Source organism: Ixodes scapularis, unplaced genomic scaffold (assembly GCF_016920785.2).
Source record: "Ixodes scapularis isolate PalLabHiFi unplaced genomic scaffold, ASM1692078v2 PGA_scaffold3__209_contigs__length_174095766, whole genome shotgun sequence".
Taxonomy (NCBI): Eukaryota; Metazoa; Arthropoda; class Arachnida; order Ixodida; family Ixodidae; genus Ixodes; species Ixodes scapularis.
The window spans coordinates 2,502,918-2,519,959 of NW_024609868.1; the positions used below are offsets into that span (position 1 = coordinate 2,502,918).

General features: G+C 45.7%; 1 protein-coding gene across 1 annotated transcript; it reads right to left on the reverse strand.

Annotated features, from left to right (window-relative positions):
- Window positions 1-2,435: 2,435 nt before the first annotated feature.
- LOC120838874 lies at window positions 2,436-3,266 on the reverse strand (the record flags this gene model as incomplete). Its single annotated transcript, XM_042292983.1, has 1 exon — window positions 2,436-3,266. A coding segment is annotated over one exon (831 nt), but the record flags the coding sequence as incomplete, so codon positions are not given.
- Between the last annotated feature and the right edge of the window lie 13,776 nt (window positions 3,267-17,042).

Genomic DNA, 17,042 nt, shown 5'->3' on the forward strand with positions numbered 1-17,042 from the left:
TCCATGAGTAATTAGAATAGATGAACCTTACTGCGATCCTTTGAACTTTTTCCAGCTTATTGTCAAGGTAATCCTGATACGGACTCCAGATAATACTGGCATATTCCAAAACTGGTCTGACCAGTGCCTTGTATGCTGACAGTTTAGTTGCAGACGTAGAGTTTTTTAATTTTCTTCTCAAGAAGCCCAACTTCTTAAATGCATTACTGCATACGTTTGTGACATGTGTCTCCCACTTAAGGTTACTGGATATTGTAACTCCCAGGTACTTTATTTCATTTACTTTATTAATAGTTTTATTATCTAACATATATGAGAAGTCTAACGGGTTTTTCTTGTTAGTGATAGTGATAACAGCAGTTTTGTCGTGATTGATTTTCATACCCCATCTCTTACACCAAAGGCTTATGTTTTGCAATGATTTGTTAAGAATTATCTGACTCTCAGGTCCAGCTATGGTTGTATATATGACGCAATCGTCGGCGAAGAGTCTCACTTTCACAGTTGGATCAACACAAGCCGGCAAATCATTTACATAAATCAAAAATAGCAATGGGCCAAGCACTGACCCTTGTGGCACTCCGGAAAACACATCCAGCATCCCAGAGGTACTACCGTTCAGTGTAACATACTGTTTGCGTTTGACAAGGTAACCATAAATCCAGGAAATCAAAGCATGACTAATTCCAACTGACTGCAACTTACTTATTAATTTCTGATGGGGCACACGGTCAAAGGCTTTTGATAGGTCTATAAAAATGGCATCAGTTTGTTGTCTATCGTTAATAGTAAGCGCAAAATCGTGGGTAACCTCTAGGAGTTGCGTTACCGTAGACAATCTTGCCCGGAACCCGTGTTGATGTGAATAAAGAACATTGTTTTCTTCTATGTGTTTAGTTATCGCCTTGCATATTATGTGTTCAATTAACTTGCATGTCGTACTTGTCAGTGAAATGGGTCTGTAGTTAGTGATTAAGTGTTTATTTCCTGTCTTGTGAATCGGGACAATCTTAGCACAACGCCAATCATCCGGTAGCCGTGAGGATCGCAGTGACTCAACAAAAATTAGACATAGATAATGCGAGAGCCACTCTGCATATCTTCTTAAAATTGTGCCAGAGATTCCATCAGGTCCAGCAGACTTTTTTACGTTTAGATTCAGTAGTAACGATAGGATTCCGGGCTGAGTAATCTCCAAGTTTGGCATTACAGGCACTTCAATATTTTCTGGTTCACATTCATCTTCGAGGGCTCTAGAAAATACAGACTGAAAAAAATAATTGAAGCCTGAAGATATGGTTTCTGGGTCAACTGTGATAGCGCCATCAATTTCGAACTGTGAAACATGGCTTTCTCGTCTCGACAGATATCGCCAAAACTTTTGGGGGTCATGTATAAGAAAATTTGGTAGGGTAATATTGAAGTACCTTGCCCTAGCCGAGTTGATTTCTAATGTCAATTCTCGTGATAGTTCTTGTACCTCGAGCTTGTTTCTACGTCTTCAGACGGCGTTTCATGTGTATAATATTTCGCGTTATCCACGGGTTCATGCGGTTTATCGTTTTCTTTCTGTTAGGAACGAAGTTCGTTTCACAGTATGTTATTATATCTTTAAACTTGCACCACATTTCATCAACGTCGCACATATGGCTGAATTGGTCAAATTGGGTTTCTAGATAATCAAGGATACATACATCATTGGCCATCGCATAATTTTTTACCGTAACAGTAACACGCTTGTTTGGTTTAGTATTACACAATGGATAAGTACAGACTAGTAATTTGTGATCGGAAATTCCATCTTCGACCGTAACCTTGAACTCTTTTAGGCGATTGCTCACAAACAGCAGATCTAGAGTAGAACTCGCTGTTCCGGATATGCGGGTTGCTTCCAGCACCAATTGGTCTAGACAAAAGCTGAGTGCGCTTTGCAATAGCTGTTCCGAGCTTTCTTCATCTATCTTATCATTTGTTAACGTGGTCCAGTTGATGCCGGGTAAGTTAAAATCACCTGTCAATATCAGTTTAGTTCTATCGTTAACTTCTGCACAAAGGTACTCATGTAAATCAATTAAGTACTGAAGAGGAGCCTTAGGCTGTCTATAAATTCCGCCAACCAAAATGCTCGTTCCAAACATATTTACTTTGCACCAGATGCTCTCGTGATTTGGTATTCCATCAAGTTGTACAAAGGATATTCCATTTTTTATTACCATTGCCACACCCCCGCCCCTTGCCTCTCGATCTTGACGAATTAATAGGTATCCCGGTGGGACTATTTCTGAATCATGAACCCCTGGATGGAGCCATGTCTCCGTTAGTACTACGATGTGGGGATTATACGTGAGTAAACACTCTTCCAGTCTATCAACCTTGTTCACGATGCTTCGCGCGTTGAGCGACACCACACACAATCGTTTTTCTTTCGATAGTGGTCAATCTTGCTCTTGCGGAAACGGTCTGTAGGGGGTGTTATCTTGCTTCAGGCCACATTTCACGCGTTCACATTTCACAGGGTCCCAACTGTACAAGTCATTGTTAATCTTCAATTTATCAAAAATAAGCGTAACCTTGTCTCCATTCGCTTTATTAACAGCAGCGCTTTGCCAAAGGTTTTTGCGAATCGCGCGCACATTATGTGAAAAATCTTCGGAAATTGATATTACCGAACCTTTCAATTTGAAGCAGTTTCTCAGAACTCGCATTTTCTCGTTAAAGTCGTTGACGCGTAATATCACTGGTCTAGGGCGATTGCCAATCTTTCTACCGATCCTATGAATGCGTTCGATAGTTTTTACCTCCACCTGTAGTTTAGCACTAAAGATACCTTCCGTTACTGTTTGCTGCAATTCCCTCGGGTCTTCTTTCTCATCCTCATGCAAACCATATATTACGATGTTGTTTCTACGGCTAGCATTCTCCAAGTAATCTATTTTCCCATCGAGCTTAACGACGTGGCTTAGTAGATTACGTATCTGAGTTTCGTTCTCGTCAATTCTTTCTTTGTTCTTGTTTAAACTTTCAAAGTTAGTCTCGATAAGGGAAAGCCGTGTTTGGACTGTTCCTAGAGAGTTCTCGAGTAGCACTTGTTTAGACTGAATATTGTTAAGAGTGACGCTCATTGTTTGTTGGTTGTCAAGAATTTGTCTCAACATTTCTTCAGTCGGACCTGGGTTTAACTCCACATCCCCACTAAGTTGTAGAAGCAACAAAAGCACACCCCAGCACTCAGAGCATGTAACAATCAAGGACCGTGGGCTCGGCAGCACTAACAGTGTAAGAGAATTGTCTTTGACAGTGCAGTAAGAGGTTTTGTTACCAACCTGTACAAAAAGTAGCAGTGGATCAGTCATTCCACTCTTTGCGGTGCCGCAGAGCCCACTGAGGCAAACGTCGGGGCGGTTCCACTCCTTATAGGGAGGCACAGGTGGCGTTGCAGTAGACGATGTCCCATGACGATGACTTGGTGTTCGCACGAATGAGTGTGCTGTCATGTCGAGTTGGCTGAGTTGCCCTTCACTGTTGTTGATTCCATCTTTCAGTAGCGGTCCCTCTTGCGATGACGTAAGCAGTACCACCGCCTGTACAAAAAGTAGCAGTGGATCAGTCATTCCACTCTTTGCGGTGCCGCAGAGCCCACTGAGGCAAACGTCGGGGCGGTTCCACTCCTTATAGGGAGGCACAGGTGGCGTTGCAGTAGACGATGTCCCATGACGATGACTTGGTGTTCGCACGAATGAGTGTGCTGTCATGTCAAGTTGGCTGAATTGCCCTTCACTGTTGTTGATTCCATCTTTCAGTAGCGGTCCCTCTTGCGATGACGTAAGCAGTACCACCGCCTGTACAAAAAGTAGCAGTGGATCAGTCATTCCACTCTTTGCGGTGCCGCAGAGCCCACTGAGGCAAACGTCGGGGCGGTTCCACTCCTTATAGGGAGGCACAGGTGGCGTTGCAGTAGACGATGTCCCATGACGATGACTTGGTGTTCGCACGAATGAGTGTGCTGTCATGTCGAGTTGGCTGAGTTGCCCTTCACTGTTGTTGATTCCATATTTCAGTAGCGGTCCCTCTTGCGATGACGTAAGCAGTACCACCGCCTGTACAAAAAGTAGCAGTGGATCAGTCATTCCACTCTTTGCGGTGCCGCAGAGCCCACTGAGGCAAACGTCGGGGCGGTTCCACTCCTTATAGGGAGGCACAGGTGGCGTTGCAGTAGACGATGTCCCATGACGATGACTTGGTGTTCGCACGAATGAGTGTGCTGTCATGTCAAGTTGGCTGAGTTGCCCTTCACTGTTGTTGATTCCATCTTTCAGTAGCGGTCCCTCTTGCGATGACGTAAGCAGTACCACCGCCTGTACAAAAAGTAGCAGTGGATCAGTCATTCCACTCTTTGCGGTGCCGCAGAGCCCACTGAGGCAAACGTCGGGGCGGTTCCACTCCTTATAGGGAGGCACAGGTGGCGTTGCAGTAGACGATGTCCCATGACGATGACTTGGTGTTCGCACGAATGAGTGTGCTGTCATGTCGAGTTGGCTGAGTTGCCCTTCACTGTTGTTGATTCCATCTTTCAGTAGCGGTCCCTCTTGCGATGACGTAAGCAGTACCACCGCCTGTACAAAAAGTAGCAGTGGATCAGTCATTCCACTCTTTGCGGTGCCGCAGAGCCTACAAAGAATCCGCCTTCTTTGTCAGAGATGATCAGGTTCTAAATATTATATTTGAAATAATCAACAACCTTTTGGATGCTGGTTGTAATTTCAATTTTTCGACGTGTTCGTGAAACCACCTCAATACATTCATTGATGCATCGGGCTCTGTCCATCTCAGTAACCTTGTCCCCGATATCATGAATAATACCCAACATCTGCACTCCCTGTCTCTTTTGGTTCAGTGCAGAACTTGGGTCCTTTTTCGAGCACATTAGACAGGTCGTCCGGAAGAGTAGCAACCCCTAATAACGTAATATGTTCACCTTGATTTTCTTTACAGTGCGAACGAAGACGCTTAAGATGGGGAACGTAGTATTGCCAAAGAAATTCGGTCATGTTACTTGCTGTGCGTAGGAAGCTGGGGTATCTTAGAGCATGGCCACCATTGGGGCTCGCAGAGCCAGCCAGAACACTAAGGCGAGTCCTGTAGAAAAGCAGTTGCCTCCACAGCTCTGAGCGAATGATCTTGCTGCTCCGTTTGGCCTGCTGCAGTGATGGACTTGCATGGCCGAACAACGCAGTGATGTCTTCTGGCACCAGGTTATGCCTGATCGAGAAGGAGCAGAATCTTGCTTTGCAGGTACAGATGGCGATTAAACTAATATAGAAGGACACTAGGTCCGCGCGGGAGACACACGAAAAAGGACTCTTTGGAGAAGAAATGAACTGTGTCAACATATTATAGATATACATTATTATATATTATATTATAATAAATTATACATTATTATTATTATTACTATTATTATTATTATTATTATTATTATTATTATTTTTATCTTCTAATTTTATGTGTCGCTGATTCTGATGTTTGTGTGTTTTCTTCTGGTTATAATTTTCATGATTTATCTTGTAATGTGAGTGTGCTCCTTGTATTTAAGTGTTTGAATGTCCGGTGTGCCAGTACCAAGACCGAATAGTTGTTCCTGGACGCTCAGTAAAACTGATTGATTGATTGATTGATTGATTGATTGATTGATTGATTGATTGATTGATTGATTGATTGATTGAAGATGTGTCGTGCGTAGACGTCTTCACTGTACACATATCGGTCGCGGGTTATCCAGCTGTTCCGGTAAAGAATTAGTGGTTACTGGCAAAATCTTATCGAATGGATTCGAATTACTCACGTACGTACATAGAAACACAGTTATTAAGTGTGGGCTACAAACCACATCGCCACTTTTGAACAATGGAACCGAGGGCGTCGGAATTGTTCGATCGGGAGATGAGGAAATCGAGAAAGATAGATTTCCGTTTCCATACACTACATTGATTGCTAGAAATGTACCTAAGGCAAAGAACGACCGCCGCCATTACTGCGCTGTGACGCCCATATTCCGTCGTCACGGAGTCGAACTCGCTTCTGGCCTGCGAGTGCCGCAGGTTACAAATACAGTCGTCAGAGGGAAGTAAAACGCTGCACCAGAGGCACACGCCCCCTGACGCGCGACACACCTTCAAAATCATCCACACAGCGTCGACTCTTGATTGGTATCCAAGCGTGCCAAGGCGGAGACGCAGCACTTCGGTGTTTAAAGGCCGGTTCACACAGGGGCGCCTTCCTGCGTTGCGTTACGACTGCTTAAGACAGCTTGCGTCGCGAGTCACCGGTACATCCGTGCTTCAAATGAAGCGTGGCGACCGGTTCAAGGAGCAGATTTGCGTGCGAATACACGGTGACTCCACACGTAACGCAAGAAATTGTAAGCCAACGCCCCTGTGTGAACCGACCTTAAAGGACGTGCTTTTTGATTACACTGCGAAACTTGCGTTCGACGAGTTGTGCCTTTATTTCTGCGGGGTAGCGCTTTCATAAATCATGTCACGAGTTCTCAAAGGAAACTACGTCAGTTTATACAAGGTTTGAAAAAACTTCTTCCATCACACTGCCGCCCAGCCTTTGCAGGGCTCCAAAACGTCGACTTCAGGACAACGCAAGATGGCCGTCCGGTGACCGCATTCGCGGAGCGGGGAAGTGCGATGCAGCAATTATCATAAAGATAATTGGAACAGACCATTTTCTAGTTAGCCCAACTACGGCGCACCAGTATTGAATGACAATCTCTTTTGTTCTCCAGAGAGATCGTCTACATCATATACTAATGTTTTGTCTTTCCTTCCCCTTCTCCTTGTTTTCTTTTTTTTTTTTTTTTTTTTTTTTTTTGGGGGGGGGGTGTTTTGAGGATCTGCGAAATTGGCCTCGCCACAACCAACATAGTAGTGAGTTCAGAATCATTTAGCCTACTTTATCATATCGTTATCATAGTGTAAAAATGAACAACGATGTATCAGTAGAGCTCTACTCACAGACCATCTTTCGATGCCCCCTCTTGGGACTGAATCGGCGATCTTTTATTCTTTTAATGCCATTGCAAGGTTCTCCTTGGTGAGACTGAGCTTTTCGGGGATGGGTTTTATCTAAGACCCCGGTTTTCTTCAAATTCGGGGAGTGCAGTTTCGCATACGTGTGGCACTCTGACCACAAGCCGCCGCTAGCCATTTGAATCCGGCCGCAGAAGAAAAAAAGAGGCCTTCAACCGCGTCGGCCCACACTTTCTTTGCCTTGGTGCCCCGAACAGTTGTAACGTGTCACTCAAAACGTATCCACAAATCTCCGGCGGTATTGTAAAACGGCTTCTCCATTGACGGAGCGGTGCCGTGTAGCGGTCGCCCGACGTCATAATTCCCGTTAGATCGCTCGCGAGAAAGGCCCCGACAGCGACGGACAAGCCCCGCCGAAAATACCTGCCGCCGCAAACAGCCCCATATGTCGGGATAAGCCCGCTTTTAAAGCGTGTTTTCTGTCAAGGGTTCACAATGCGGTCCACGCAAAACGGCTCTCCACCGCAGTTCCAGGCTCACCGGCAGACAGGACAGAGCGGAGGTCTGCTGGAGGCCTGTCTCCGCTCACGCCCTCTATCGCCCGGCTGGGCGGTTGCAGACAACAAACGCGCACAGAGCTGCACTCATTAGACGACAGGAGGCGTGTCGGAACGCCGCGCGCCACGGTGCGGCCACAATAGGGACCTGGCAGTTCCTTGGTGCACTGTGGGCCATCATTGAATCTTCCGAGCCACCCGCCTCACACACTGCACGCTGAGACCATCTCAAAGTTGTGCGCTTCTTTTTCTCTTCTCTCCGCACTAAAACCGCGCACTTTGAAAGCGCCTCGCGGTATACTACCCATATTGTTGCCAACTCTTTTACTGCGGACGTCCGGACGCAACGCCATGTCTTGTAGCAGCTCAGTTTAACACAAGTCCTCTGTTGTCCGACCATTCATAACACGCCGTTTTGTTCATCCCCCTTCGTACATTCGTGTTCGGAGCGCGCAAAATGATCAAACCTTCAACAGGTGTCTGTTCTGTCGGCAGGGGACAAACGGGCTGGGGAAGAAAGAGCACGCGCGTACCACGTTTCTGCGTGACGCTTGACCGCGTGCGGTTACAGGAGAGAAAGAATTGTCTGGCTGCGGGGGGAGTGATCCCAGCGCGTTATTTACGCGAGTTGAACGGACGGTGGTGACGGGGGAATTCCTCCCCGCTGAGTTTTAACTGCTTCCTTTCTGCATCGACAAAACGAACATACTCGCTTTGCGCAAACACTTTTGGGCGAAGCGGTGACCATACCAAAGGCTCTTTTTTTTTCCTTTTGGTTTTATATAGTATACGCCGGTAGAACGCACGATAGGAAACCTGTAAGCGGTTCGCTCCCAGGCCAGTGTTTTCATGAGCTTGAGGCTTGTTTTTCATGGAGACAGTTGCAAGCAGCGCTCACCCATAGAACGAACGTATGAAAATGCAAGGGCTCAAATCCAGGAAAAAATTCGGTTGCCACAACCCTGAAACTGTAAAAAATAATGCTTATGTTTGCAGTAATGTGGAGAGTTGAGTTAGTTGGTACGTAGACATCACGTTAAAACAGCGCACAAGCAGAGAGGAAAAGAGCGCTCTGTCTTCGATTCTTCTCTGCCTGTGCACTGTTTTAATATGTTATTTTGTTTGCAGAAGGGTGTGTACTTGGGCTAGTTGGTTATTCATGAATAGGAGGTAAAAGCGCTAAAAAACGACGGACAAGTTGAAGAATGACGAACACCACAGAGCGCTAACTTGCAACTGAAGTTTATTACTGAAAACACGTACACATATATACACCGTGACATCAAAAAGACAAGTGGCAATAATGCCGCTTCATCTATCTAAGGTTAATCTATGAATTGTTTACTCTTTCGAATGATTTCAAATATGCCACCTCAGAGCTATACAGGTTTACTGAGGGAGTGCTGACACACTTGCCCTGATCGTACTTCAAAATAAAAAACGCCTCCGATATCTCTCTCGTTTTTTTGTCTCTATTCCGAGTTAAGATAACGGTGTTGTCAAGCCGTGGGACACACCCACATCTGTTACAGTGTACAGCCAGATTGCCCGAGGGTGATGATCTAACTGACAGGGCATGTTCCCTGAGTCTGTCGTTTATGCACCGACCCGATTGCCCGATGTACACCTTTCCGCATGATAAAGGTGTACATCGGGCCATGTGATGCAGTGTCGTTCGACATTCAAGACCTTTTTTATTCAATCCCACAGGGGGGTCTGTTTGAATCTGTTAAAGAGGCTATTGATGTTTTTGGAGTTGTGAAGTTCCAGAATGAATGTGGCGTTGATGAAGGTGGTTTCTTGGAACTGTTACGCTTCTATCTGAGCTCTACTTATGTTGTTTTTGAAGGGGTGAAGCTGTTACAGAAGGACGGTGTGTGTATTGGGACGAGCGTGGCGCCTGTGCTAAGCGATTTATTTTTGGCAAAGTGTGATAGGGATATCAAAAGTAGGTTAGACGAAGGCGTCCTTCGGGTTTTTAGGTATGTGGACGATTATCTGGTGTTGTTTCGTTCACAGGCAAGTTCAGAAAGAGCGGGTTTTATTACAAAAATGTTTGATATTTTTAAAACTAGTGCTTCGGGGCTCACTTTCACTAGTGAAAATCCCGTAGCGGGTACCTTACAGTTTCTAGATCTTAAGCTTTTACTACAGCCTTCGCATGTCTGTTGGTTTTATTGCCCAAGGGCAAAGAAAGGAGTGTTACCCTTTGATTCAAGTCACTCAAAGGTAATCAAGAGGGGCATTGCCTCGACGTGCTTAAGGTCATCTTTACAGAAGTCCTGCCCACATAAGCTAGCAGTTAGCTTTATGCTTCAGGTGACGAAACTGGAGGAGGGGGGTTTTCCACCTCCGCTCCTTGCGGGGGTGGCGGAAGGCTTACTAAAAAACTTCGGGGGGGAGGGGAATGTGGCGTGAGAGACAAGCCAAAGTCTAGACCAGCGGTGATACCTTATGTGCATAAGGTGAGCCATAGAATAAAGAAAGTGGGGGAAAAGCATGGGGTCCCTGTACTCTTATCAGCCCCTCAAAAATTGAGTAAGCTATGTGGAAGGGTGGCACGTGGTGATGAGCGCGTAGGCGTATGCCATAAGAATCATAAAACAAGATACGTAGAGTGTAAGGAACAAGTGGTGTATAAAATTCCTTTATCATGCGGAAAGGTGTACATCGGGCAATCGGGTCGGTGCATAAACGACAGACTCAGGGAACATGCCCTGTCAGTTAGATCATCACCCTCGGGCAATCTGGCTGTACACTGTAACAGATGTGGGTGTGTCCCACGGCTTGACAACACCGTTATCTTAACTCGGAATAGAGACAAAAAAACGAGAGAGATATCGGAGGCGTTTTTTATTTTGAAGTACGATCAGGGCAAGTGTGTCAGCACTCCCTCAGTAAACCTGTATAGCTCTGAGGTGGCATATTTGAAATCATTCGAAAGAGTAAACAATTCATAGATTAACCTTAGATAGATGAAGCGGCATTATTGCCACTTGTCTTTTTGATGTCACGGTGTATATATGTGTACGTGTTTTCAGTAATAAACTTCAGTTGCAAGTTAGCGCTCTGTGGTGTTCGTCATTCTTCAACTTGTCCGTCGTTTTTTAGCGCTTTTACCTCCTATTTATTTTGTTTGCGTTGTGACATTTGTACAGTCAAGTATAGACATGACTAATATAGGTGTTTTTTTATGCTTTACATTTTTCTTTTAAAAATTCCACGAAAACTACACCAATCCGGTCTGCGCAGGTGAGTTATAGACATTATATAGGAGGCTATCCGTCACGACAAGTTCAAGAATAGACTAAAATTTGTTAATTAACTTGTCAATTAATAAACTTAAACATAAGGTTCCAATTATAAGCTTGCTCACTGTCACCGGAACCCACTAAATCAGTCAGTTTTAGGAAGAGTGTGAGCTCGTGAGAAGCGAGGTATTACGCTCAGGGTTACCACTCCTGCAACAGGCGCAAGGCTGGCTCCGGGCGGTACGCTAACACAGATGATAAGGAAGAGAAAAAACCCGCGGAAGCGTTTTCACCGGTTGCAGGAGTGGTAACTTTAGTGCACCACCAGGCTTCCCACGAGTTTCAAGTTGTTCCAAATTTACTGATTTGGTAGTTTTCGATGACGCTCACCAAGTTTCTAATCATTAACCAGATGTTTATCTTCACTAACTAAAAACTTAACTAACAAGTCTTCGTTCATTCTTTGAGTTGTCGTGACAATTGGCGTCGTATGTTATGTCCCCTTGGAAGCGTAAGTCAGCCACTCAAACCGAATTAGTGCAGCCTTCACGCCTTTTTATTAAAAAAAATCTGCGAAGTCTAGAAAAACACCATGTATAAGTGACGTTCATCAAAACATGCCGGTACATTTCGGTCCAGAAATGCGCTTAACAATGCGCAGACAAATTTATAAAAGTAATCTATGCATTGTCACGAGAAGTGCATAGCGCGACATTGTTAACGCAAACATACAATAGCCGTTTTTTTTTTTTTTTTTTTTTTAGAACTAAAATGTTTTTTTAAAGGATAGTGAGGTGAAAAGCACTGTTTGAAGCATGAACCTAAGCGGTGACACCTGTTCCGCCAATACATGTCAGGTTGCACAAACATGGCTGCTCAATGTACACACAGTAGTACCAAAATGTTGAGTTTTACATTAGCGCTAATGAACCATATTGTTATGGTATATTGCCACGCTCGCCGACGAGCGACCGCGCGCGTGACCGAGTGGTTAGCGTGCTTGACTGTAGCGCAGAAAGTCTGGGTTCGATTCCAGTCAGTGGAATGATCTTTTATTTGTTCTTTCAACATTGCGTTCTCGTGTGTTCGAGAACATTCTCGTATGATCGAGTTCCGAATGTTCCAGTCGCCGAACAATCGAGGCCGATTGTTCCAGAACCCAACGCGCGTACATAAGGACTCCGCCTCCTGATCTGGAAGCAGTTTCGCCCCAGCGTTCGACTCTGCAGCTACGCCGACTTCGACGCCCGCGACGCTCCGTTATTATCTTTTGTACCCCTTTTATTTTTGGCACAAGTTCGCCACATTAAATGTTTATTTCCTCCTGTTTAGTTATTGTTTTTTGGTCACCACCCGTGACAATATTTAATATGCAATGGCCGGCACTGTCAAACCCATGACGACATCTCCGTTGATTTTCGTATAGTTTTAAAGACAAAACGAAAGAACAGAAATAACTTCGTTGTATCCATACGTACACAACTGTCATTCTTTGACACGACCGTGTTTGTCGCTTGGTTCCATCTGTGACTGTGAATGTGGCCGTGAAGATGACTGTTTGTAACTGAGACCATGTTTGTGAGTGTGGCTGTTTCCTAACCGACGTCTCATGCTACGATGACTGTTAATCGCTGATTTGTCTCCCACAGCTATTTTGTTGCGCGATCCATGTGATTATTAATGTAGAATTTTGTTCGCAATTTTTTCCCTCTTCTATTTTTAATTTTGTGACTTCCTTTTAATAATATTTTCCGTGACCCAAAAAGAGACCATTTGAAGATGAACCTCGAATAATCACTTCCTTGTTTCATGTGGTTTTTAATTAAAAAAATAATCAGGGAGTCAGATACCAGGACACAAACTACTTGATCGTAACTCCACCTGTCTAAATTTTATTTCATTTAAGGAGCAGACTCCTGTTTTTCTCTATTGCGGTACTATGTCACTACTGAGTAAACAAAAGTGGTTCATTCAACCTTTCGGTAACATGAGCTCATTCCGATAGTTTACGTCGGGATGCGTACACCAAGTGGTTTAGTGTGCATTCAAGCCTTGGGAACGGATCACAAAAGAAACGTCTCTTACGTAGGTCAAAAACTAAAAATGCATTTCTACTCATGCAACTACATAAGTGCATCATACCTACAAGCAATTAGCTTTTTCCAGCTCACTGAAAGAAACGTCGTTTTCTTTTCCTACCTCGTCCTCAACATCGTGAAATGACATTGAACAAACCCTGCCAATTGCGTAAGACACTTGCTGAGCAGCCGACAAATTTTAAATCACTCTGCCCGTCGTTTTAGGGGACTCTACCCCACGCGGATAGCCGCCATCGTCCCGTTTACGACAATAAGAGCTCCAAAGCTGTCACGTAAATCTTCTATCGAACCGTAGCCAATCAGAAAGCCCAGGACCCGTACATGGCCCTTCCCTTCATCGACAATTGAGAGGTTAGAGGAGTGTGTGTGTGTGTGTGTGTATGTGTGTTGGGGGGGGAGAGAAAGATACAGACGCGTACTACGTGTCTGCTTACGATCCCCAAAGGACACCAGTTCGGAAACAAGGAGAGTAAAATCAGCAGCAAAACGCTTCCCTTTAAAGCGTTTTTCCGGGGTTCAGCCCGTGCCGCAGGTTAGAACACCGGGGTCGGACCGCACGCACGCGACAGATGGCCGCAAACGTCGGGCGTCATTAAGCACCCGCGCGCGCCAGGCACCCCGACCTTCCGCCAAGCGTGGATCCGCACGCAGCCGCAGGAGGGCGCCCGCAGACAGGAGAGAAGTGGCTCCCCCGTGCGGAGGATCCCCGAAAGCCATGTTTGCTCTGCGACGCGTGGCAGTGCCGCGTCGGATTCTGTCAAGCGTGGTGGCGGGACGAGCGCTGATGGTGACGTCACATGCACTCGTAGCTCCGAGCAGACACCCATGTTCAGAGGGCACGAACAATTTGGGTATCTTTGTCAAAGCTCTTTGACAAAGCTGGAGCACTGCAAAAGCTACGCTAGCTTTTACAGCGTAGCACAAGACGCCGAGTAGCGTTCCTGGCAAATGGCTGGCATAAGCTCGTCCTCGTTTCGATTATTTGAGTCCAATCTTGCGCGTAGAAAGAGGATGATCAGGCATTAAATGTAAGTGATATGAATCACATTCAGGTAATAAAATTATTTCTGCGAGAATAAAAGAGAACGATGGGCAAGGCTTGCGTCTGCTGAGCTGAATCGGCTGGAACGCTAGCTACTTTTGCACCCTACGGAACCGGTCACGTGATCTCAAACTCCCTCATACCTCCAGGGAGGAAAAGCTACATCACTAGCAAACCGCCTTGTTGGGGCCGATCGAGCAACAGCAAAAGCTCAACCTTGCGTCATTTTTCATCATTCTGTGCGTCATCGTTCATTTGAACCAAAACAGAGCAGCGAATTCACCATGGCATTGGGCTTTTAGCATGTGTGTTCGCGTCTGTATGTCTGATGGACTGACGGCGTTCTGTGATGAAACAAAATATAGCTCATATTTGTAACGGCACCATTTTAACCATTTGTTAGAGTTAAACTTTCGTCAAGTAGATGTTAAAAAAAAAAATGTATGGCAAGCTGGTAGACAATGGCGTTGCATACGTGAAACGTTTAGCATTACAAATATTTAGCGATACTCTGAGTTTCCAGACGCCGGTCGCCTACGTTCACGGCGCTTTTCATGCAATAGTCTGACGCGTACCTTGTGTACACTTGGTAGTTGTTCCTAGAGTGAAGCGATACTACAGCTAATCGGGCTGATAAACCTGGCGATCTTCCAGAGCCTTCCATACTCGCGAGCTCCTCTCCCTCAGTGCACACAGGTGGTCGAGCTCCTCCTTGCCTATCCCTCTGGTCACATGACCTTTCCGTTATCCAACCAACGTCCAGCACCTCACTCCTCCTTTCCCACCAGTCAACCAATCAGCTAGTGTCTAGCCTCGCGGTCACGCTTTTATCAGGGCTTCCCGAAATGTTGAACACAAGCAAATAAAGTTTCACGTTATATAAAAAAAAAAAAAAAGCACTGCGCTTTGCGTTATGATAATCTGCGACATGCTCGATGAGGGAAAGAAAAAAATACTCAATAAACAGGCGTAGAAGTCCTTTTGCTCTTGTGTGCTCTAGTTTCTGCGATACCACTGAGACACTGATTGTTTGCATAGATACACTGAAGGTGACGTAACTGCCGTTTTGTATATAACGTGTCCACAAGTCCGCTTCAGTAATATATCGGTGTTCCTAACATTCATTCCGTTTTAGTTTATGCCCTACTTTTTCGCATTGTTGGGAAGCACCTCAAGTACATTGCACTTACAGTACCGCTCAAAGTAGGTTTAGAAAACTTGTACTTAACTCGAAGTCCATTATCTGAGTATGTATACTACCATTTTTAGTACTTTCCGAGGAAAGAACAACTCCCGTCTTCAAAGTAGATTCCCCAAATTTGGTCTTGTTAAACTTGTTTCACAAAATGATGCTTTGTCAACTCTAAAGAAATGCTGGGAGGGATCTTCTTCTCTCGCCAGAAACGCGAGCAGACGACGCTTCGCTCTGTTTGCACTTTGGTCGGCTTTCCCGCAGTTCCTTGTAAGTTCCCCCCCCCCCTTTTTTTGCGAGAGTAAAACAACCACTATATGGCCACTTGACTTCATCTATTATTTACCGCCATTTTCTCAAATAACTGATGCATTCCCGATTACCCTCGGGGCAATCCATACCATGTTAAAAATAGAACACTATCCGTAGGGGAATTAAAAGGCACCGTGAAAATATTTGTTAAAAGGTACCTGTAGTTTACTTTGAAAATACGTTGTATTAATGGTACTTCCAGTACATTGCACCGTGTCATTTATTTTGTACTTTGCTTCAAGTACTTTTTAGATTTACTTCAACCAACACTGTTTCTCGGTAGCTGTTGGTTAGAGAAAGCGACGGCGTTTACTGAAGTGTCCCTGCACAACTCTGCGGTTATGCGGAGCAGACGAAACGCGGCCGGAGGCAGATCAGCTGGTCGCAATATTGAAAGTTGGAGTCGGTCGTACAAGATCTCCTTGAGCCCCGTTTCCCGGCAACTTAGAAGGAGACGTCCTCAAGGGGTTAGCGGTCGATCAGAGGTTAGAGTTGGCCCTGCTAGCGAATAACCGCAATCGAATGGACCGTCGCTCCAGAACGATCGTGGTGCGATGAAGCGGGGAACCGAGGCTGTGAGCGGCACTTCTTGGTGGTCGAGCCGTAGTTGACACCTAAACTTGGTTCACTGTTTCCTTTCGGCTAAGCGAATTCGAACGCCTTTTCTGCAGCCGACACGGCCGGTAAATTGATAAAGCGTGTTTTCTGATCACACCGGTAATTGTTTAAAACTGACGTTACACAAAAGATCAGCACGTTTAAACGGTAGAGTTGAAGGACAAACGACGAGCAAGAGTGTAGTATGAGCGATGTTTAGTTTAGCTACGTTCGAGAACGAAATTACCATATACGAAAAGTGTCGGGAAAATGCATAACGCTGCGTGTGGCTTTACAGCATCGCACGCTATTTCGACGAGCAGAAATAAAAAGAAACGGAGAAAATTCTGTACGCACTCCTCCCACCCGAGCAGACAGGGCGGCGCGATGTCCGACAAAGGTTAATCTCCATGTCGTGACCGGGCGACACGCACGATCCCTTCCCCGCGCGGACAAGAAGAATTCGTCACTCGCGCGCAGGGCACGGGGACAGCGCGGATCGAAGAAAAAGATGCCAGGCTTATGTCCAAGCACGGGGTCCCATACCGACCAAATCCCTCGCTTACGCATGTTCGCCATTGTTTGGCTCAAAAAAACGGACCGATGATGCACAAAGCGACGAGATGACTAGAAAGATGGAAATCCATCTCCCGCTGGCAACAATGGGCAGACGATCCCGGCGTGCAGGGATCATCCCGTTCGCGACGCTCCCCCCCGGACCGACTGACCGCTCCTTGGTCCCGGCTGCAGTGCGCTTTATTCCTTACGTTATTTCCTCCGCGCCTTTAAAATGGAGGCGAGCTCGGATCAATCCGCGCTGTGTCCAGGGAAGGCTCCCTCGACCAGAGATTACGAGAGAAGCGGCCAGTTTCACCTGGGATGATCTTGGAAACGGATTAGGATTAAACTTGTTGGATCGGACCCGATTCAAGCATTATACGGAGCACAGGAGCCC